The sequence below is a fragment of the Peromyscus californicus genome, unplaced genomic scaffold, assembly GCF_007827085.1.
Source record: "Peromyscus californicus insignis strain IS unplaced genomic scaffold, ASM782708v3 Scaffold_15__1_contigs__length_86483966, whole genome shotgun sequence".
Taxonomy (NCBI): domain Eukaryota; kingdom Metazoa; phylum Chordata; class Mammalia; order Rodentia; family Cricetidae; genus Peromyscus; species Peromyscus californicus.
The window spans coordinates 72,100,534-72,124,159 of record NW_026294447.1 but is presented as its reverse complement, the minus strand read 5'-3'; the positions used below and the strand labels follow the sequence as shown (position 1 = coordinate 72,124,159).

Below are 23,626 nucleotides of genomic sequence, written 5' to 3'. Positions count from 1 at the left end.
GCTCCATGGCTTGCTGAGAAGGATGAGGATCAGGTATCTACTACACAGCTATGGTGGGACTTCTGCTAAGAGGCCAGACACATTATTGCCTTGGTTCCTTCAGAACCTGTGTGAAGAAGGAGTTGTTTGAAGGGTGAGGCAACCAAAATCCAAAAAGATTACAATATTGGCTCCAGATCTCAGTTGCAAAAAAGGAGATGGGCTTCTTCCCCAGTTGTCTATATCCCCAGAAATTCATACTTCCCAGCCTCCTAGGAGGTCCGGAAGCAAATGCTTTCTGTCCATACCTTGTATAGCAAGCATTTAATAAATCTCTTTTGAGTCTATTTGATTCACCCAATATATTAATTATAAAGCTTGAGGCAATAAAAAATTATTTTGATTGACCTGATAAAAGCAGAGATTCCTTTTGAACTTCAATTTAATGTCTCTGCCACAGTAATCCATCCAGGGTGAACTCTGTGAAAACACTTCTCCAGCGAACTCCAGAGGCTCTTAAAGAGTGTTAAGTCACAGCTCACACTGTGGCTACATTGGCCTATGGTCTGACCTGCCACAAGAAATTTCCAGGCATCGTACATGAGATCATCATAAAAAGGATTTTACTATAAATAGGGGGCTGGCCCAGACTTTGTACATGGGATTTAAATGGAGGCTCTGCTTCTGTCTATGGGAAATTGAGTCTCACTTTGTAGAATAAGACAATGCCGAGGACAAAACCCCCCATGGTGTCTTGATGGCAGTGTCCACAATGATGGCTTTGCTTCACTGTTGACTGATATCCATGACTGAGATCATAGAAGGGGTGCAAGCAAACTGCCAGGAAAAGAAAGCAAGCCTTGAGAGTTTGCGCATTTACCTGGGGGAGGCGACTCAAGAAAACCTCAACGGAAAAACAAATAGAGGTCAGGAGCAAAGTTCATGAAGAAATGCAGGGGGAAGTAACAGAAGTAAGGGGGGGTATTCAGATAACTCAAATCAGCAAAAGGAAAAGAAACAGGTGTCTATCCTACATGTCCAACACGTGCTGTTTCACTGGTTCAAAGAGTCTAGCTACCATGCTCAGAGGAGTGAGAGCAGGCAGGCAGGCTAGGGACATGTGTATGCTAAGGGACTTAGTGATTAAATTATGTCTTATAGCTATGGAAAATAAAGCCCCAAATCCATGACAGGGCTGTCTTTCCCTCATGTTAATGCCATCCCTGCTGCAATGTACCTGTCTTTCACGGACAGAAGGACTGGTGGGACAGTCTAGTCACCATTGGTAACCCCTCTCCTGAGCTCTGGAGAGATGAGAACCATATCCCAGGTGTCCTGGGGAAAGAGGAAGCAGGCCAGAAGTTGATGCCTCTCCTGGCATGTGCACAAAGGCATGGCCTCCCATTCTGAGCAGATGCTCAGGCTGCCTGCCAGGACCTGGTGTGCACAAGCAGGAGGCCATGTTCAATGTCCACTAGCTAGCTTGAGCTCCAGCCCCTGTTCTGCAGCTGTTTTGTCCAGAGCCTGCTTGGTTGGGGTGTATAGCACCTGAAAAGAAATGGGGAGCCATAAGCAGAGCCCTCCAGGAAAAGATGTGCCTCTCCTAACCCCTCTCCCTTGTTCCCCCACCACCCTCCATGGCTGACAGTTCCTGTGTCCCTCTACAGGTCTGACATGTTTCCATGGCAACTGGAATCCTGGGCTCCAGCAGCCTCTGCTCTTGCCACCTGTTATTACTTCATCTCTCAAGTGTAAAGCATCTTAGCCTGGTACCACTTGGCTGTGCAGGCGCATCTTTAGAAGACAAAGTAAAAAAAGGGGGAGTGGGAAAGAGGGCGTGCGGAAAGGCTGCCCCAGGCTGCCCATAGAAAACACAGTGGACAGGAAAGACTGGAGGAAGCAGCTTTGGAGACAGGGAGGGTGAGGAGGGAGAGCATCAACCAAATGTGCCTTCCCTTCAGAATCAGTGAGCAGGCCTCAGCTGGAGGCCACATCCACTACCTTCTCCCAGCCTTTAATGAGGGCTGTGGGAGGGGCAGGGGAGCACGCAGAAAACAGGGAAGGGAAGGCAGCGGGGCAGAGATGGAAGCAGCCCGATGTGGAACAGAGCCAGGAGAGGGTTAAAAGTGGTGTGATCAAGACTGTGGGGAAGGCTGGACCAGAGGGCAAGCAGAGCATCAAAGCCTCGATAAATGGCCTTAATTCTCATGCTTGCGCTCACCCGACTCCTTACGTGTTTACTCATATAAATTATCCTCAAGGCCTGCCACCTTTTTCACTGCTTCCCTAGAATTGATGAAAAAATAAATCCCACAGATCCAAGGAATAAAAGTGTTGGGATTCCATTCAGGCTGGTGTGTGGCCACCTCCTAGCAATCAGCCCCTGCTTCTGGGCTCCAGGAAAAAGGCAAACAATGCCTTTCACCCTGGATGCAGAAAGACATAGAGGATCTAGGAGCCCCTCGGGGAAATGGACACCAAGGTTCACTCCCCACATGATCTTTACCATCAAGAGTCCTCTTCCCCCACCATTTGGCCACCAAGCGCTGAGAACAATGTGAATGGCGGGTAAGGCTGGACAGGGGACAGCAATGTAGAACAGTCATAGCCCTGAGATTAGTCTGTCTGGAGAAGGGGAGGCCCAGGGCTGATTTAATAAGTCTTCAAGTTTATGGATGAGCCTGATAAATTGCCGCACTCTGTATCGTCAAGGACAACATGAGACAAAGTGAGCCGGAAGGCAGCACACGCCACAGGGAAGCTAGACACGAGGTGCTAAGGAGTTAAAGGCAGGTTTGGAGGGCTGGCATCTCTGAGGAGGCCTCAGCACACAGTGGGGGGGGGGGTCCCTCGGAACCACTGCATACACCTGTCTAGAGCAGGCAACGTGTTAGAGGACTATTTAATGTCCTTTTCCGTCTATTACTTGAGGATTAGAATAGTGCAGAAGAAAAGACAGGAGAGGGAATTTATCCCAACCCAAAGGGATGCTGGCTTTCATCCTTTCATGTCTGCGTCTCTTTCCCAATTAGCCAGGAGCTCCCTGAGGGCAGGAGCACTCCCTTTCTTCTCTGTGTTCCTGGCACCTGGCACATGAGATTGTCACCAAGCTGATAGTAAACAATGAGAGGATAGACACATATTCACAGAGGCCGGCTTTGTGGAGGGACAATGTGCCAGGCCAGGGTGATCTCCCCATCATCACCACCTCTGAACTCAGTCTGCAAAACAACTCACATTTTCTGTGCCCAACAGACTAAGAATAGAGTCTTTAAAGAAAAAAGAAAAGGCTGGGCCTTGTGCTTCAGACCTAAGGATTAGGAAAAGACCAAGAGACTAGGAGACCAAAAAACAGCAAAGCCCAGGTCTGATGGCCCAAGCAGAAGGACACACCCAGAGGGGAGGGCAGGAGGCAGGTGACAGGAGCCAGAAAGGTTTGCTTTGGGGACAGAAAGGGTATTAAGGAAAAGAGTTCAGTCAATGTACATGAGGACCTCTTGTACAAGCATGAGGACCTGACTTCTGATTCCCAGAACCCACATGAAGAAGCCCGGTGTGGAGGTGCATGCTTCTAATCTCAACACTGGTGAGACAAACACGGGTAGATCCCTGGCGAACGCTGGCCAGACAGCCTAGCCTAACCCAAGAGTTCCAGGCTAGTGAGAGATCCTGTCTCAAAACACCAAGTGGAGGGCTAGGGAGATGGCATGGTAGGTAAAGCTGCACGTGCTTGGGGCCCCCAGAGCTCATGTAAAAAGCTGGGTGTGTCAGCGTGAACCTGTAATCCTGGTACTGAGAGGCACAGACGGAGGATCCCAGGTCTCACTAGTCAGTTGTTAGGCCTGCAGTAGCACAGTTCATCATGGGTAAGGGGGGTGTGACAGAGGAAACCTATTCAACCCCTGGCAATCAGGAAGCCAAGTGAGAGAGACAGGAAGCAGCAAGGGCCGCAATATCCCCTTTAAAGTCACACCCCCACACACACAATGACCTAGCTTCCTCCCACTATGTCCACTACCCCCCCCAATCCAAAGATTTGATCATTCCTCAATAGCCCCGTGGGCCGAGGACTAGGCCTTCAACACACGAGCCTTGGAGGAACATTTCAGATCTAAACTAGCACACACAACTCTCGCGGGACACGTGGCAGCTCTATCGCCGATGCCACAGACTGCACTCTCTAATGACTTGACTCACTACATCTTCATCATAGCCAGAAGATAGCATCATCGATGTTGTACTTTCACGTCAATGGTACTCGAGGCACAAGAAGGCAAAGCAGCTTATCCAAGGCAAAAGTTAACGACGAACTTGGCACTCAACCCAGACTGTGTGTCCTTGGGTAGCCCACCAAATACACCTTACCACAACATACAACCACGCCTTCAGGAAACTCAAGTCCAAGAATCTGGCAGTATACATAGGCAAGACATTTTATATATATATGTATATGTATATGTATATGTATATGTATATGTATATGTATATGTATATGTATATGTATATGTATATGTATATGTATATGTATATATGTATGTATATATGTATATGTGTGTATATATATGTATATATGTATGTATATATGTATGTATGCATGCATATATGTATATGTATATATGCATATATATGTATATGTATATATGCATATATATGTACACACACACACACACACACACACACACACAAACCACTGTTTTTTAAAAGGTAGGGTTTCCTAAACTTTGCTATGAAAATCATTTGGGGAGGTTGCCAAAAAAGTTCAGTAGGTAAAGGCATCTGCCAAACCTGAAATCTGAAGTTGAACCCTAGGACCCACATGGTGGAAAAAGAGAACTCACTCCCACAAATTATCCTCTGACCTCCATGCATGTGCTCTCTGACATGTGCCACCCCCCCACCCCCCACCCCCCATCCCCCGACACAAAAATAAAATGAGATGAAAGTCACATTGAGAGTCCATTAAAATTCAAGTTGGAGTTCATGGATCTAGGGAAGGGCCTGAAAACTTCTTACAAGTTCTCCAGTAAGATGGCCAACCTTCAAGGTTTGCCTCTGACCAAGGGTTTCCTGGGGGTCTAGATGACTGGCCACCACGGTCCCAGGTGGTGCTGGTGCTGCTGACCACACTCTAAGAAGCCAACACGAGGGCCTTGTGTGAGAAGCACAGATTGTGCACATGTGTGAGCTATGATCTATTTGTCCCTTTAAAAGACCACTCAGGCTGCTCTGTGGAGAACAGACTACATACAAGAGGCAAGAAGAAGGCGGGGGAATAGAGGAATAGGCACTGTAGTGACACATGACGGAGCCAGTGGTAGCCAGAAGAAGAGAACGAGACAGATGCGTATATATTGTTCAGGAACATCTGATAAGGGATGGGCATTGAAAGAAAATAACAGCCAAAGATGCACTCTAAATTTTTCACATTTTATTATTTTTAAATGAAAAGAGTAAGTTTTTTTGTGTTTTTGTTGTTGTTGTTGTTGTTGCTGTTTTAAGCTAAGGAAATGGTAAGATACAAAGTAAAAAGAAAAACTAAGGTTGGATAAAGCACAGGGACAAATAGCCAAACGAATGGAAACACATGAACTATGAACCAACGGCTGAGGGGTCCCCAACTGGATCAGGCCCTCTGAATGGGTGAGACAGTTGATTGGCTTGATCTGTTGGGGAGGCATCCAGGCAGTGGGACCGGGTCCTGTGCTCATTGCATGAGTTGGCTGTTTGAAACCTGGGGACTATGCAGGATCGCTTGGCTCGGCCTGGGAGGAGGGGACTGGACCTGCCTGGACTGAGTCTACCAGGTTGATCTCAGTCCACGGGGGAGGCTTTGCCCTGGAGGAGGTGGGAATAGGGGGTGGGCTGGGGGGAAGGTGAGGGGGGAGGGAGAGGGGAGGACAAGGGAATCCGTGGCTGATATGTAGAACTGAACTGTATTGCAAAATAAAAAAAAATAATAAAATAAAAAAAGGTCCAGGAAAATCACAAAATAGTGTAATGTTTGGCTTTTTTTTTTTAACTATACTAAAACTTGCTTAGAGATTACAGACCCACTGAGACTCTGTAATGTGAAGGGCAAGGTCCATAAAACCATCACAAATAGCAAAAGTCATCAAAGAACTTTAAGAAATAAATGTGTCTGGTGTGGATCAAAGTGTATCCCCACATCCCCCCAGATCTTATATGGAAGCCCTATGTCCAATGTGATGTTATTTGGAACTGGGGTCTTTGGAAAGTAAATAGGTTTGGTAAAGTTGTGAGGATGGGGCCATCATGATGGAAGTAGGGATAAGATATCAAAGAGTTCTCTTTCTCTCTGCCTGCACACATAGAGGAAAGGTTGTATGAGAACAGAGCAAGAGGGTGGCTGGTATATCCCAAGGATAAGGCCCTAACAGGACATTAACTCTGTTGTCATCTTGGTCTTGGACCTCTATGTCTAGCATTATAAGAATTCAATTTCTGTTGTTCCAGCCACTCAGTCTAGAATTCTGTTATGACAGTCTTTGATGGCTAATCTTGGTTATCAACTTGATACATCTTGAAAAGAAGGATCCTTAGTTGAGGAATTGCCTTTGAAAAGAAGGATCCTTAGTTGAGGAATTGCCTTCATGAGATTGACCTGTGGGCATATCTGTAGGCATTTTCTTGGTTGATAATTGCTATAGAAGAGCCCATTCCACTGTGGGCAGGCAGGAATGCATGGATTGTCTAAGAAAAGTAGCTGAGCAAGTCAGAGGGTACACGCCAGTAAGCAGCATCCCTCCATAGCCTCTACTTCAGTTTCTGCTTCAAGTGTTCTCATGAGTTCTTGCTTGGCATCATTCTCAATGACTGTCTCTAATTTGCAAGCAAAAATAAAACCTTTATTCCCCAAGTTGGTGTCTGTCAGTCAGTGTTTTACCACAGCAATAGAAAGCAAACTGTGCTGGCTAGTTTTTAGGTCAACTTAACCCAAGCTAGAGTCATTTTAGAAGAAGGAATCTCAATTGAGAAAATGCCTCCACCATATTGGCCTGTGGGCAAGACTTTGGTCTGTTTCCTAATTGATGATCAATCGATAATGATTGATACGGGAGGGCCTAGATCACTGTGGGCAGTGCCACACCTGGGCTGGTGGTCCTGGGTATTATGAAAAAGAAGGCTGAGCAGGACATGAGGAGCAAACCACCCCTCCATGGTCTCTGCTGCAGTTCCTGCCTCCGGGGTCCTGCCCTGCCTGAATTCCTGCCCTGATTTCCCTCAGCAATGGAACATTAACTAGAAATGTGAGATTAAACCTCCTCATCCCCAAGTTCTTTTTGGCATGGTGTTTTATCACAGCCATAGAAACCTAACTAAGACACAAGCTAATAGGCAGCATAAGCTAACAAAGATGTGGCCTGTTAATGCGTCCATCGCTTCTGAAAACCTACTGTGTAATGAGGTGTATTTGACAGCTAGCTGACAGGTGAAAAAGGACATCATCGGTAGGTCCATGAGAAAGACCCAGGAGCCTGGGCCTGGGACCCCTCACTTGGGATTCCAGTGTCCTGACAGAGCTGAAGGGTGTCCAAGCCATCCTCATCTCAGCTTTCCAACTCGCTGGGTACATTGAAACAAGTTACTCAAGCCTCTCCGACCTCCCCATTTTCTCCTCCGTAAAATGAGAATTCTAGCACATGCCACTTGGACTTGTGAGCATTACTTGAGATGATGTGTGAAAACTGCCAGGTACCTAATAGATTTCCCATCATGTGTTTCCCCCCCTCCTTTCCCCTCCTACATGCAAAATCATTTCATTTCTGATGAAATGGGAAGAAAAATCAAAGGCCTAAATAAGCAAGCTTTCTCAGGAAACAGAGATAAACTCACGAATCTACATTCGTGCCATATCCACAGGAATGTCATCTGGTCTTCATGTGCTTCTGGGCAAGAGAGCAGCCACCTTAGAGGGTTATTGTAACGAGTGAATGAGCCAAGCATTCACAGCAGGCTGAGCGCTGTGTCTGTGACACTCAAGATATGCTAGTGAGTGCTTCTGCTGTCACCAACGCTGCTCAGTCTGTAGAATTCCTCAAATCCTGAACATTCTATATAATTATGACAGAAATGTGAGAGGAATCACAGAGGCTCAGACAAAGTCAGCATGTGACTCGTCAGCCCCAGGAAAGTGGCCTGGTGAATACAGGAGGGCACCCTTGACTGGATTCCATGTCACCTCTTTCTCTTGCCAGGTTTCATGCATCCGTCTTCTTCCTCAGTTACCCTAGAAGTTTTCCAAGGACAATGACTGTGGTGGTTTGAATAGGTGTGGCCCCCATAGACTCATGTGTTTGAATGCTTGGCCCATAGGGAGTGGTGCTATTAGGAGGTGTGGCCTTGTTGGAGAAAGTGTGTCACTGTGGGGGCGGGTTTTGAGGTCTCATATGCTCCAGCTATGTCTAGTGTGAGACACAGTGTGTCCTCCTGCTGCCTGCAGATAAAGATGTAGAACTCTCAGCTCCTTCTCCAGTACCATGTGTGTCTGCATGCTGCCATGCTTCTCGCCACAATGAGAGTGGGCTATTATCTGTACCTCTGAAACTGTAAGCCAGCCCCCAATTAAATGTTTTCCTTTATAAGAGTTGTCGTGGTTATGGTGTCTCTTCACGGCAATAGAAACCCTAACTAAGACAATGACCATTTGTTCTTCCAGATGGGAGGCCTGTTGGAGATATATATATATATATATTCCCACAAATGGGCACACATACAGCAAGGGCTCCATAAATTCTTGGGTTTTGCTTGGACAGAAGAATCAGAACCAAGTCTAAGATTTAGCAAAGGATATGCTAGGGTCAGGTCAGCCTCTGATAATGTCCACAGATGCCAAGTTAGCATCAGAATGTCAGAAAAGTCCCCTCATGTTGCCTCAGAAAGAGCCTCTGACTCAGATTAACCATCTGTAGTCACAGACATGCTCTGCTGGTCCAAATAGGGCACGGATAAGATATGGCTACTCACAATGAACAGGTTTAGTGCCGATCCCACTACTCCTTCATCTCATTGAAGATGCACGGCAAGCCCATGAGACTAGGGTGGTTATCTCCATGTTACAGATGAGGCAACTAATGGGAGGGAGGTGTCAGTAGCTGACCCATATTCCCAGAGCAGTAGGTAGCAGGTTGACAAGGTCATGAATCACACCCTGGACCCATCAATTCCAACACCATCACCATCCTCTCAGCCACAGGGCTGAGAGATTATCTCCAGGTACTTACACCTCCAAGCAACCCATCAGGCTTCCTGCTTTGTAGCCTGCAAACCCTGTAAATCATAATTCAGCAGAAGACCATCTACTGCTAGTTTCCAGACTTGCTCTATTGGCAAAGTAGGAGGGGAGGAGAGGATGACTTCCTCAAAAAGAGCTGCACATCTGGTTTTGCCTCACCTCCTCTATAACTGGAGCTGACATACCAGTACCGAGCTCACTAAGAAGTAGGCTAAATGGGTTATTGTAGCTCTTCAGATACCCTTCAGAGATGCCCAAGATTTCCAAGCACATTTCCAAGATGTTCTTCGTCTCCTGCAGCCTGTGCTAACTAACTGCTCCTGGGCCTATGACAGAGGACAAGCATGTCAGAAGACAAACCTCTGCTAGACTTTTCCCAGCAGTGTGGCAATGACATCATGTACTGCTCTTAGATAATTTGCACATTATCAGACTAATTTCCAGATTATCTAATCAGCAGACATTACCCTTAATCAATTTGGCTCTCCCTTTACAGTTCCACAAAGTACACCCTGCCCTCCACAGCAGACCAGCTCTGGGCATTTTCCTCTCAAGAGTGACAGAAAGGGAAGCTTAATTCTGAACCGACATGTGACCACTGCACAGGAGTCTGACCTCCAGGGACCTAGGACATCCCAACTTCAATTACATGGGCCTGACAAGCAAACTTGAGATCAATTTTATAGAGCAGTATTTTAAAATATTTCCCTCTTAAGAACTCCAAGTTTGGTGTGAAAGCATATATATATTATAAAATATAAATAAAAGAGTTATTAAATAAAAATGGGCTTCTTTTTAAATCCTCTCTTTCCTTCTAGGAATGGCTCTGATGATTCCCACAGAATAAAGACTCTGCAACATGGCATGGAAGATGCCTCCACCTGTGGACTCTTGTCTCATTCAGCCCTGACTTCAACACTGCCATGAGAGCCGGCTGCTATCAACTATATGAATGTGGCCATTATCTCTCAGACAGACCTCCTTGCCTACATCCATTCTGAAACCTGGTGTCTTTTCCCTCCTGAATATTCTTTCTTGCTTTTCAAGGGCCCACCTGAACATCCCCTCCTTAGTGAACTCTTTCAAAACATTACAATGCAGTGGTCCTTAAGCCTCAGCATACACCAGAACATCCTTTGTTCTGGTTCCTACCCCAGGACTCTGTGCTGGTGGAGTCTGAGAATCTCCATGTCCAGTGAGTCACAATGTAAGGCTAGTGCCCCACCAAGAACACCCCTGCCTCATGACGTGGAACACATACAGTGACTCTGAGCCTTAGGCAAATTCATCCTTTGTACATGATCCATTATGCACTCCCACCCAAGACTGAGTTCCTCAAAGATGAGGCCAAATCCTAGTCACACTCCTGCTTCTCAGCCTTGGTACTTAGTCAGCATTCAGTGCATAGGCACCAAACTTGGGAATAGAGAGATGCGTGAATGGATGGGGGGGTACATGGATGGATGGATGGATGGATGGATGGATGGATGGATGGATGGATGCATACATGCATGGATGGATGATGCATAGATAGATGGATGCATGGATGGATGCATGGGTGGGTAGGTGGATGGATGAGTGGGTGGGTGGGTAGGTGGATAGATGGATGGATGAATGGATGCATGGATGCATGGATGTATGGATAGATGGATTGTGGGTAGATGCATGGATGGATGCATGCATGGATGGATGCATGATGTGTGGGTGGGTAGATAACTAGACAGATGCATGGATGGATGCATGCATGGATGTGTGGATGGGTGGGTGAGTGGGTAGATGGATGATGGATGGATGGGTGGATAGGTGGGTGGGTGGATAGATACATGGATGGACGGTTGGTTGGATGGCTAGTTGCACTGATGGATGGATTCAATAAATGAATGAATGGACAGCACAAATTTATTTACATCATTTTTCTATTTAAATCCAAGACTTTGATCTCAGCCCTACCCCAAAAAGTATCCCGAAAACAACATCTTTAGTAGATTCCAGTTGTGCAGAGAAAGCAAAAGGAACTTAAAAAGATTTTTGAAATTGTGGGCCTGGGTCATTGAGAATGTTAATCTTGCTAACCAAAGTTTCTCTAAAAGAGTCACAACAGAGAGCAACTGAATGCCACTCACACTCAGAGTCCTGATCAAACCACCCCTCCTTGTATTCATGTATACCCACAGCTCCACGCAGGCATAACTACATAGAGATGAAGGCAGTCAGAGAATCTGAGGGAAAAAGAAGACCCAGCAGCCCAGCAGAGGAAGATCCCCTCAGAAAGGTCATCTCTCCCCAGACGGGAGGTCTAAGTGCCAAGCATTCTAGTCACTCATCTGTCATCAAGGTAGAGAGCCTCAAACACAGAGCAAAAGAGGCCAACCTATAGGGAAGAAACACAGACATGAACACTCGGGAGAAAATGAGAGAGTGGGATAGGAACAAAGGCGGGAATGCATCCCCTGGGAGGGACAGGAGGACAGCAGGGTGGCAGTCGAGTGCTGAGCTGGCCACTCAGGGCAGCAAGGGCTCGGGGAAGGGAAGGTCAGTGCTGACTCCAGCTGGCCACTCCACCCTTTCAGTTAAAAAGTGGCAGGTATGGGGACGAGCCATGGGCTCTGCTAAGGACGCAGTTGAAGGCAATGGAGCAAGGGACAGCAGGAGCACCAGAGTCAAAAGGTCTCAGTGGCTGCGGGTGGTGTGAGCCAGTTGCCTGGGCCCTGCATACTCCTGTAGATATGGGACTCTTTCTATGGCAGCCGCCTGGGTCACCGTGTAACTCCACTAAAGGGAATGTCAGCATTTCCACTTGCCAGCATCCAGACTTTCTCCTGGGGGAGCCACAGATTAGCCTCCCGGATTAAGCTCTCCCGCCTCCCTCCCTCCCTCGATCTGGAAGCCTGGCTGGGGGAGGACCACGGAGCTGAGCCCTCAGGATGCTGCTGAGCTGTCACTTTTAGTTCACCACGCAGCCCCGGTGGCATTTAGGGGCAGTGTGGATGGGAGCCCACTCCAAGCCCCAAACAGTGAGAGCAGCTAATGACTGGGTATTAATGATGCCAGCAATTAGTGCTCACAGGAAAATGGCGGGGGCCTGCTCACCAGGGGCATGTGGGAGGAAGTAGAGCGCACATTCGGAGCAGCAAGCAAATCGGTAGTGTGTGTGGCCCACAGAAGCCAGGGCGAGCAGCTGCCACTGGGTTTGTCTGGAGAAACTGGAGCTAGAGGAAAATGGCTTCTCCAGACACCAAGAGCTTGTCTGCTGTACCCACTTCCCTGCGGGTGAAATTCGGGCTGGGCACGGAGTTTGCAGAGACGAAGTTGTGAGAAGACACCACAAAAAGAAAATTAATTAAAATAGGGGTGTTTCTGGAACTGTCTTTGTATAAGGCGGACCTAGATTAGCCCACAAATGGCTATCCCTTTCTGGTCAGTCAAATGGTGCTTTGTGAAGAAGCCAGTGTCCCATCAGCAGAGTGAGAAAGGAGGGATAGATGAAGGGGAGGAACTGGAGCATGTTGCTCACTCACAAGCCCACAGATGATGGAGACAAGCATGGGCCATGTCTCTGTGTAGAAAAAGGAAAGGCACAGCTTCTTTACTAAGCAAACCCATGTGATCTTTCAGGGACAACACCTAAGGAGGGCGCATGCCTGCTGATAATTTCACATTTGAGGTCCTGGTAGATAAAGCAAAGAATGCCAGTGCTGGTCACAGAAGTCTACTTGGAGGGGACCTCAGGAATGGCTGGGGAAGAGACTGTCTCCTCCCACTGTTGTTGCCAAGACTTTGCACATATACACACATGTATATGCACATGTGTGCAAAACCACCACTCACTATGGACACTATAGGAGAGGTAGGAAAAACACAACACAAAGGAAAAGCCATCAAAACACTGTAAAATTGGATGCCTGTACACAGGAGCAAATGGCCAGGCGTTGAGGAAACGCAAGAGGTAGGCTAGCACGGGAGGAGTGAGAAAGAATGCTAACAGAGACTTAAGAGAGAGAAGGAATCACTAATCTGTGCTTCCCAGACAACACCTAAAACCAAAGATCATCCCCAGCCTCTTCCTGGTCAGTAGCAACAGCTCCTTGTGACTTCATAGACACTCAGACCAGAGAAAGGAAAGAGAAGAGGGAGGGGCTTGGCATTGTCAGCTCCTCAGTACAGACAGATCTTCCTCCCTGACAGAAAAGGAGAGCTCTCCCAAAGGGCAGACAGAGAGCCGGGTGTCATAGATACTCAGTATCTGGTGCAGAAAGAGTGAAGCCACCCTCCTCCTCTAGCCCTGCTTCTCAGATTCTGCCCAGATGGCAATAGGAGGTGAGAAAACAAGGGTCTGTCACATTAAAAGCTTGAACCCTCAAAGTTGGAAGCAAATTAATGTCACAGGATGCATTCCCCCAACTCCAGATTCCTGTATTGAAACTTAACCTCTAGTGCTTTGGCATTTGGCTCTATTGAAGATAGAGATAGATAAAGAAGTAATCAAAGTGCTGAAGAGATGGCTCACTGTTCTTGCTCAGTTTCCAGACCTTACATGGGGTGGCTCACAACCACCTGTAACTCCAGCTTCAGGGATCTGATGCCCTCTTCTGGCCTCTACAGGCACTGCACTCATGTGCACATACACAGACACACCTATATACATGATTTAAAGTGAAAATAAATCCAAAGGAGGAGGAGGAGGAGGAGAAGAAGAAGAAAATAATGAAGAGGGTAAAGTTTGTTAAAGGAGGCCATTGGAGCTGGGGAGATAGTTCAGTTGGTAAAGTGGTTGTCATGAAGACGTGAAGACCTGCATTTAGACCCTCGCCCCCAGAACCCATGCAAAAAGATGGAAATAGCTGTACACGTCTACAATCCCAGAGCTGGGGAGACAGAGACAAGCGACCTCTGGAGGTCTCCACAGCCAGTCTTGCCAAATCAGTGAATTTCATGTTCAGTGAGAGATTCGGTCTCAAATGTAAGGTGAAAACCAACTGAGAATACATGCAAGTGTGACAGACAGACAGACAGACAGACACACACACACACACACACACACACACACACACATACATACACAATGCAGCTATTAGGGTGGGTCCTGATACAGTCTGCCCAGTGACCTTATAAGAAGAGGTCATGTGGACACAAAACGAGACCCTAGAACATGTGCCCAGAGAGAAAAGGCCAGAGCTGACAGAGGGCAGCCATCTGCAAGCCAAAGCGAAGGGTATCTGGAGGCCAACACTGACAATGCCTTGACCTTGGCTTCTCAGGCCCCCAGAGCCATGGGAAACTAATTGCTGTAGTTTAAAACTCCTGGTCCGAGGTATTTTGTTGTGTCAGCCACAGCACACTGATAGAGAAGGCAGCATGACCAGTGAACCTGGGGCTCAGGCCAGGAAGAACCACACACAAATCTAAGCACAGGTCTTGGCTGGGGGTGTGTTCATGATTTCAGATATTTGGTGGAAGTGCCCATCTGGCATCAGTCAGATAAGCTGAGATACTCAACCACATAGGAGTCGCCTTTAAATTTAGAATCCAGGGACTTTTAAAAAGTCGGATTCTTTGTTCACTTTAAGAATATATACCAGGGCTGGAGAGTTAGCTCAGTGGTCAAGAGCACTTGCTGCCCTTCCACAGGACCCAGGTTCAATTCCCAGCACTCATATGGCAGCTCACGACCACCTATTGCTTCAGTCCCAGGGATCCAACGCAGTTTTCTGACCTCAGCAGGCACTGCACATGCATGTGGTGTACATACATACATGCAGACAAAATGTTCACACACATGAAATAATAAACTGAATCCAAATGAAAAAAGGTTTTAAAAATATATACCAACAAATTGTATAAACAAAGCAAAAACCCACATCATATGTCCACAGACACCCCTTCCTCCAGTGATCTCAGTATGACCCAGACCTTGAAGCAAGCTCAACAGATTCCATGACCACATCCTGTTCGGGGGTTGTGGTCATCCCAGAAACCATAATGGATGGGAGAGCGCCAGTCGAGTGGTGAACGCCTAGCCCCCTTTTGATTCCTAATTCATAACGGCAAGTTGAAGGAGGAGAGAAGGACTAGACGCACCAATCTGCAGAATCACTGTCAGTCTTCGTAGCCAACTGCCACCCCAAGTGATGTATCCATCCAGATGGCAGGATGGATACCCTAAGTAGTGACCCACACAGGGAAACCACAGCAATCAACCAGCAAGCATCAGTCACTCCCCACAGCTGTGAGCAGCTCTTCTGACGCCAAGGGAAAAGATGGACAGGTCTGGCCTGTAACAGTGGCCAGGTGAGGACACGCCCCTTCTGCTGGGCACTTACACCCCACCTCTGTCTGGAGACAAGGCTGATCACATGAGTTCTGACCTGCTTGTTCTTATTCTTATTCTTTTTTTTTTTTTTTTTCATTTTTATCCTGGTGTGATTGGATACCAGACAGCCTGGGAATTGAACCCAGGACCTCTGGAACATCGGTCAGTGCTCTTAACCGCTGAGTCATCTCTCTCTCCTCTCTGACCTGCTTCTTCTTAGCTGGGTGCTCAGCTCAGCCATAGGTGGTGGCTGGCTGGGCTTAGGGCTCAACGTACTGCAGAACACCAAACCCCATCCGTTGTTACTGCCAGGAGACACCAGAGTGGAAAGAAAAAGATCGTTCCCCACACTCCCTGCCCCAGCCCTCGCTCCCCGACCTTACAAGCAAGGACTCACGTCTGTGGTTCTCATTTCGGTGGTTGGGCGGGGACCGGGGGTCCTGGTCTTGGGCTTCATCCCCCTCCTCGCTGGCCAAATGAGTGTGAGCATAGTGGTAGCTGAGTCCCGGCCGATTCTTGTAGCGTTTGCCACAGACTGGAGAGGAAAAAGAGAAGAAATGATGGGCAACGTCAGCAACTTGTGTGGTCGCTCTTACCCTTCAGGGCAACCGTCCCCAGCTAGCCACACCAGCGCCAGGCTTCCCCTTAAAAGTACCTCCCTACCCTCAGACCCACACCACTGTAACCACACGGCTCACGCACACACAAGAGGTATAAGAGCACAGAGGCTAAGGGTTGTGTGAGCTCTGCCATCCTGCCTGCGAGACCCTGGGCAAGTCAGTGAACTACCCTGTGCCTCCGTTGCTTTAGAGACAAAATGGGAATGATAGCAGTACCACCTCACTAACCATACACAGCACAGGGTACTTAGGCAAGCACTGTTTGACTGTGTTTGTTACGGCACTGGGTATGCTAGGCAAGTGCTCCATCACTGAGCCATACTCCCAGCCTTAACAAGGCACTTCAAATGGTACTGTGCACATGGAAAGGAGGGTTATCATCATAATTTTGCATTCAGCTAACACCGGAAGCCTATCCAGTCTTATGTCACCAATGAGGTAAATGAGGCTCGGCAGCACCGTGACGAACATGGAGCACATCAGTGGAAGAGCCACCAGAACCCAGGTCTCCTGGCTTCCTCTGCAGTGCCCCATCTGCTACCCTGCGGTTCATTCTGTACAACATGGCAGATTTTCCGTGTATCACCCTATGATTTATGCGGGGAGAATGCGCTCTACTCTCACCACAAACACAATGAGACTGAGGCTTGTGACCTCAATGCTCCAATTAGCCTCTGGCACCCCAGACTTGCTTCAAATGAGACAGCTTGAGACAAAAGGCAACTAGTAACACTAATATGGCTTCTTGGAGGCAAGAATAAAGGGGGTGACTCGGTACACTGGATGCCCAGCATTTAGAGAGCAAAAGTGACCTCAGGCCAGACCACCAGCCATGCCTCCCCACACTCAGCCCAGACCTCAGGCTTGAGGGATGGGGTTGCTAAGAACAGAGGCTTCAGGGTCTTCACAGTGAAATTATGACCCTCCCAAATACTCATCCTCCTCTCCCTCCCAGCAGCTCATCTTCCTCTCCCTCCCAGATGCTCATCTTCCTCTCCCTCCCAAATGCTCATCTTCCTCTCCCTCCCAAATGCTCATCTTCCTCTCCCTCCCAGCAGGCCAAGCCAGAGAGGACTCTGCTGGAGCATTGGGGGATGGGCCGATTCTGAGGGACTCTCTCTTCTCCCAGATCACTAGCAACAGAGAGCATAAATGTTTCATAGGGAGGAAGAGCAAGACTTAAGCCTCAGACCTGGGTTCAAATCCCAGTTCCAGGTGTCCAAATTCAGTGACTGTAACCTTCACTCTATGGAGAAAAACAGTTAGGTACTGCCAAATGGACTTCTCGCAGCTTGTCTTTTCCTATCAGATTCTCCTGGGCTTAGCAAAAATAGATAGCAACATCTCCTCTTCCTTATTTAAGTAAACTACTTCTAAGTAGCAAAATTCATTTTGAGTAATAGCCAGGATGATAGCTTTAAATGGCAGAATTGGGCCTCTCCTATTTTTATGAAGTTAGATGTTGGGTTTCACTGTTTTGAATGACGTTATAGCTACATTTTAACTTTATTAAATCTAAGCAGTTCCTAATATTCCTGTCTTAGAGTCTTATTATAGGAGAGTTTTGTCTACTGCCCTTTAAGCATCTCTAATACATGGCTTTTCTTTGGTTTGTGGATATGGTGAATTAGGTTGGTTTCCTAATATTTCCTATTATCGAACTATTCTTGCATTCCTAGAACACGCTGCATTTGGTCCATTTGATATAATGCTGGATTCAACTTGATAATATTGTATCTGAACTCAGACTCATGGAGTTATAATTTTTGAACTATCTTTATTAGGGTCCAATTTTATAGTTATGTCAACTTCAAAAAATGAATGGGCAAGTTTTGCTATGTGAAATTGGACAAGACACATAATCTCTCTGTGCCTTTTCTCTGGAAATGAAGATAATAATACTTACTTTGGAGGTTAATTGAAATATCATAAGTAGTATTTGTAAAGAATCTCACCCAGTCTAACATAATAGATGTTCAATAAATGGTAGGTAATGGACAAGAGAACCAGTCTTGTTCATCACATTTTAAGGGTTGGACTCCCAACGAGAAACTCTGAAACCTTGTACCACACTGTGGAACCTGGCAATTGGTTGGACTTCCTTGATGAGTGTTTGAAATTCAAGCTGATGACCTAATAACTATATATACAAGCCCTCTCCTCTCTCTCTCCCTCCCTCCCTCTCTCTCTTGTAAAACAAACTAAAATGGTACCTTGCATCTCAGTTCCATGTGACTTAGGAAACAGGACATAAAGAGGCCCCTGAGGTACACTTTGCCTGCTTGTGGCTTTTCCATTTAACCTTTTAAATGATCTGAGGTCAATAAACAACAAATTACAGGGTCATTGGACATGAATCCACTTAGTCACCAAGCACACTGTTGTTGAGGAATGCATGTCTATTCAAAGCAGAGCTGCTCTTAGTGTTTGCACAAGGCAGCCCAGACCCTCTGCAGATCCACCCATGATCCCAAGTGGGCCATTTACGGATTGCAGGGTCAACTGCTTTTTTTCTTATTAAGAGTTACTTAGACTAACCACCCACTAATATTATTCCCACTAATACTCTAGAAGCCTGCTCAGCGGCCCCAGGGATGGGAACTTACTGCCCTTCAAAGCAGTTGCTCCTCCCCTGGACTTCTTGAATTATGATCCTGTCTACACCTGCAGTCTTCCCTCCAGGGTGGTTCCCTATCGACTTATCTGATAGCCACTGCTCCTCCTCATCTGCCGCCATGCACGTTCTCCAAAACATGTTTGTCAAGTGGCTGACGAATGGACATAGAAGCACTCGTGGGAGAGACAAGAGTCAGGCGTGGAGGCAAGCCTGTATCTATCCACACTAATCTCATACTAATGGCTCTTAAAACCTACAAAGCTAAACCCAAGCAGACCATCCATCCCCACCACCACCACCACTGGAGAGAGTGATACTTTGGAGAACAAATTCTTCTGCTAGAACACAGATTTTCAACATGTGGTTCCCAGACCAGCACCGCCAGTATCACCTGGGAACTTGTTACAGAGGCAAATTCTCAGGTGCCGCCCTACCCGCTGAATCAAGCTATCAGGGGGGTACCCAGCCATCTGTTTAGCAAACTAGGGAACCTGGATTATCCTGGAACTCACTGAAGCTTGAGAAGATGTAGGCCTGACTCTAACCAATGTGGTCTACCTACCCTTCTAGTGTGCGGGGTGTAGGGTGGAGTCCACCTTGAGGTATGTGATTGGTCACTACAAATTCTAGATCCAGGGAGTTCAGGGAGGTGTCCTGGAAGCAAGACTCCTTCATAAAGTGCCTCAGGATGGAACCTCATTCTTTATGGCTCTTTGGTTGGTTGGTTGGTTGGTTGGTTGGTTGGTTGGTTGGTTGGTTTTTTGTTGTTTTGTTGTTGGTTTTGGTTTTGGTTTTTCAAGACAGGGTTTCTCTATGTAGCTTTGCGCCTTTCCTGGAACTCACTCTGTAGCCCAGGCTGGCCTCAAACTCACAGAGATCCACCTGCCTCTGCCTCCCAAATGCTGGGATTAAAGGCGTGCACCACCGCCACCTGGCTCTTTATGGCTCATTTGAACTGTGTATTTCCTTCATCACTAGACCCTCAATCCAACAATGTCTTTGTTAAATGCTAATATATGCTATCCCGGTGGCACCAAAAAGGATGAAGACAAAGGCAGCCAGATCCCTCTCCAAATAGTTCTCGGTCTAGCAAAAGGTATGTGCCTAGGAAGGAGAGACAGAGTGTGGCTGGCTGTGTGAGCAGGCAGGCATGGCTGAGAAGGGTATCTGAGAGGGGCAGCAGGTGGCTTGAGCTGGGGGAGATGGCTTCACAGAGTAAGAACCGCTCAACAGAAGAGCAAGAGATGAGCAAGACTTCACCTGGGGCTCCAGAGCACATCCACCAAGCACCTCAGGGGTACTAGAAGTTGCAGCAAAGAACTGGGGGGGCGGGGGCGTTGAAGGAGCTAACAAGACAGGCCTCTGGGTTTGACTCCATCCTGACAATGAGAGACCAGGAGAGGAGTTGATCCACAGGATCATCTTAATCCATCTTAACCCATGTTAGTGATGAGTGAAAAAAATACATCCTTACAGGTGGAAATGAATTATGGGGAGAGGGGTTCAAGATAGACTTTGGTAGAAGGGAGTGTAAGAATGCACCGTGGTGCCAGCTAACATGGCTCTCTCTGATGTGCGCTGCCTAGCCTGGCCTCATCTGGCACCAGGTCCTGCCTCCTCCTTTGCCTTCCTGCTTATTTCTTAAGCAGTTTTCTCCTTACCACAGAGCCTTCAAGCATGCTCATCCCTCTGCCTAGCATGCCCCCCACCTCCACCCCCAGTTTGCCTGATGAGCATCTAATCATCCTTTAGCTCTTAGTTCTAATGCCCTTCCCCAGGGAGGTCCTGCCAATCATCAGGACCCTGGTGTTCACCTTCCTGGGACTAATCCACATCACTCCTACAGGGAGCCAGTGAGACAGACCCTGTACATTCACACACACACACACACACACACACACACACACACGACATCTGCAGTGGCCAGCATGGGGGCTGACGGTGACAGGCACTTGGATGTCAGCTAAGGGAAGTAATGAAGGCTCCCAGATTCCTGGCTTAGATGAGCTGTTAGAAGGATACAGGAAAAAACCCGAATGTAAGAAAGACAGAAAATGGGTTCTGCCTGTGGAACATGGAAAGAGATGTGACTGGGCTATAGACACAGTGGCATTGGAAGTTACGGTGTTGGGACACACCAAGAGAAACTGTGGAAAGGAACAGCAGAGGCAGTCACAGGCTAGAGCCTGGGAAACACAAGACTCCTTTTGAAAACTGTCAAGAAAGACTCACATGAGAGCCGGAAGAATACCCCACAGGAGGAGGGTTTCGGGGCAGAGGCAGCATCAAGGCCCCCCGCCACAGCTCCCGCCATCAGTTCCTGAGTGCTCTTCATATGCTGGGACTCCTAGTACAACAGGTAAGCATGCTCATGGCAACTCACATCCCCATTGTGGTGACTTAAATGAGAAATGTCCCCCACCACGGTCTTGAGGATTTGAGCACTTTGGTCCCCAGTTGGTGATGCTATTTGGGAAGCTGAGGAGGTGTGACCTCAATAGATGAAGTATGTCAGGGGGCGGGGTGGGGGGAGCTTTGAGGTTTAAAAACTCCACGCCATTTCACGCTCACTCTCTCTGCTTCCTACTTGTGGTTCAAGATGTGAGTTCTCACCTGTTCCCACTGCCTTGCCTGCTACCTGCTACCATGATTTCCTACCATGATGGACTCTTTTTTTTAATTTTATTTAAAAGTTTTTTTTTTCTATTCTACATACCAAGTTCCCCCTCCCTCTTCTCTTCCTGCTCAACCTCCACCTTCCCCCTACCCAAACCTCCCCCCATCCACTCCTCAGAGAGGGTAAGGCCTCCCATGGGGAGTTAACAAAGACTGGTATATCAAGTTGAGGCAGGACCAGCCCATCCCCACTGTATCAAGTCTGAGCAAGATATTCCTCCATAGGGAATGGACTCCAAAAAGCCAGTTCATGAACTAGGGACAAATCCTGGTCCCACTGCCAGTGGTCCCCAAACTGCCCAAGCCACACAACTGTCACCCACATTCAGAGGGCCTGGTTCAGTCCTAGGCAAGTTCCCTACATGATGGACTCTTAAACCCTCTGGAACTGTCATAAACTCTTGCTTCTATCCATTTCCTTGACCGTGGTATTAAACAAAAGCAACAGAAAAGTAGCTAATACACCCATCTTAAAGGTGAGTAGACTCAGGCTGAGAGGCAGGGCCACTAAGTAAGGCCAAAAGGGAAGGAGACTGAGGTGGGGGTGACCATTGCATATGGCCGTCGGGAGGCCACCACAGCAAGAAAATAATCCATGACCTCCTGGAGGATGAGACAACGCTGCCGAGGGCTGGCATGCTTCAGGAAATGAGGCAGCGACCAAAGGCTAATAGACCACTCCTCCCAGCAGGGCTGTAGGAGGAGACCGGGCAGCTGGTGGGAGAAGGGGACAATCGCTGAGGAGAGGGATGCACTGATTGGTCAGAGTGGGTCTGTGAGCAGGTCACAGGCTGAAGGGAGGCCGCAGGAGAGGGCAGCTTCAAAGGCAGAGGTAGGAGGAACTGCAGTTAATGGAGAAGATGCTGAGCGCCAAACAGAGCTGCTAGCACTTAGTCTTTCAAATGACATCATCACGGGGTGAGAGGAAGTCCAGACTCCATGATTTACTCTGAGGGAAGCGCAATGGAATCGGAGTGCAACATTTTGATAGGAAGGAGTGCTTTAGAAATCCTGCTTTGACTGCCTTAGACAGCCTAGAGATAACACCCGTTGACCTCCTGCATTTAATACTGCTTCCTTTCCAGCTGTCACTCCAAACACTAGGGACCAACTTCACAGGAAATTCATCTGGGCAATCGAAAGAGCCTCACACTGGGTTTCATGTTCTATGACCACCATCTTGAAATACTTCCTATAGATTCCTCAAGGGCCCCTCATTGTAGAGTGTGTGTGTGTGTGTGTGTGTGTGTGTGTGTGTGTGTGTGTGTGTGTGTGTGTGTGTGTGTTCTCAATGGCCTGGAGCTCACTACAGGGCAGACGAGACAGCCAGTGAGCCCCAGGAACACCTGCCTCTGTATCCCCAGTGCTGAGATTACAAGCACACACTACCACACCTAGCATTTTACATGGATTTCATAAATCAAACTCAGGTCCTTATGAGCAGTTTACCAACTCAGCCCTCTCTCTGTTCCCTCTGGATCTTATCTTGCTCTGGAAATCTGGGAGTGGGGATGTGGGAATGAATAAGTTACTCCAACTGAAAGCTTTAAATCCACCAGGGTGAACCTAGGCCACAAGCAGCCGGGGCAAGAGTGGATTCCCAGAAGACCACCTAGGGCAGCTCACTGGCCACCATTCCAGTGTGATCAACAGCCCTGGCCCTCGTTAGCTGTGTCCTGGGGGTTGGGGGCAGGGGGCTGTACCGACATCCAAATAGTCCACATCTGAGCTGGGTGGGTTCAAACTCCAACTGAGACTGCTGACTACCTGATCTGGGGTAAACAGCTGAGCCTCTCTGAAATGGGGCTCCCTGTGACAGCACACCTACCTCACCATAAGATGCAAGAGAAAGATTAAAAAGGGATCCTGCCCATGGTAAGTCTCAGTCGCCATCAGCTGTCATCAACTGCCATCAAAGGGGCTCAGGAAAGACAATCAGCCCCAAAAGGGAGGGAGCTAGCTGGTTCTCCTCTGAAGTCTGGGCTAATGGTGGAGGGTAGAGAAGAAGGTGAGGGGAAAAATAACAGTCTGAAAATAAAGTACCGGCGCCATCTGCTCCCCTCTTACCAAGTCAGCAATCCCACTCTGGAAGTAGCTGTCGCAGGGAATCAGACTAAGCCCCAAGACTGCTGAAGCATGCAGAGAGGGCTGAACCCCCATCTTCCCGCTCC

General features: G+C 47.8%; 1 protein-coding gene across 3 annotated transcripts in view; it reads right to left on the bottom strand.

The window, feature by feature from the left end:
* The window catches only part of Dpf3 (double PHD fingers 3), a 297,137-nt gene that overhangs the window by 73,898 nt on the left and 199,613 nt on the right, over positions 1–23,626 (bottom strand). For all 3 annotated transcript variants that reach the window (XR_008218495.1, XM_052739375.1, XM_052739376.1), the window contains exon 7: positions 15,940–16,077. Coding sequence is in view for 2 of the 3 variants with exons in the window: in XM_052739375.1 (XP_052595335.1) it covers positions 15,940–16,077 (138 nt within the window). In the remaining variant the exon portion in view is untranslated. The remainder of the gene's footprint in view (positions 1–15,939; positions 16,078–23,626) is intronic.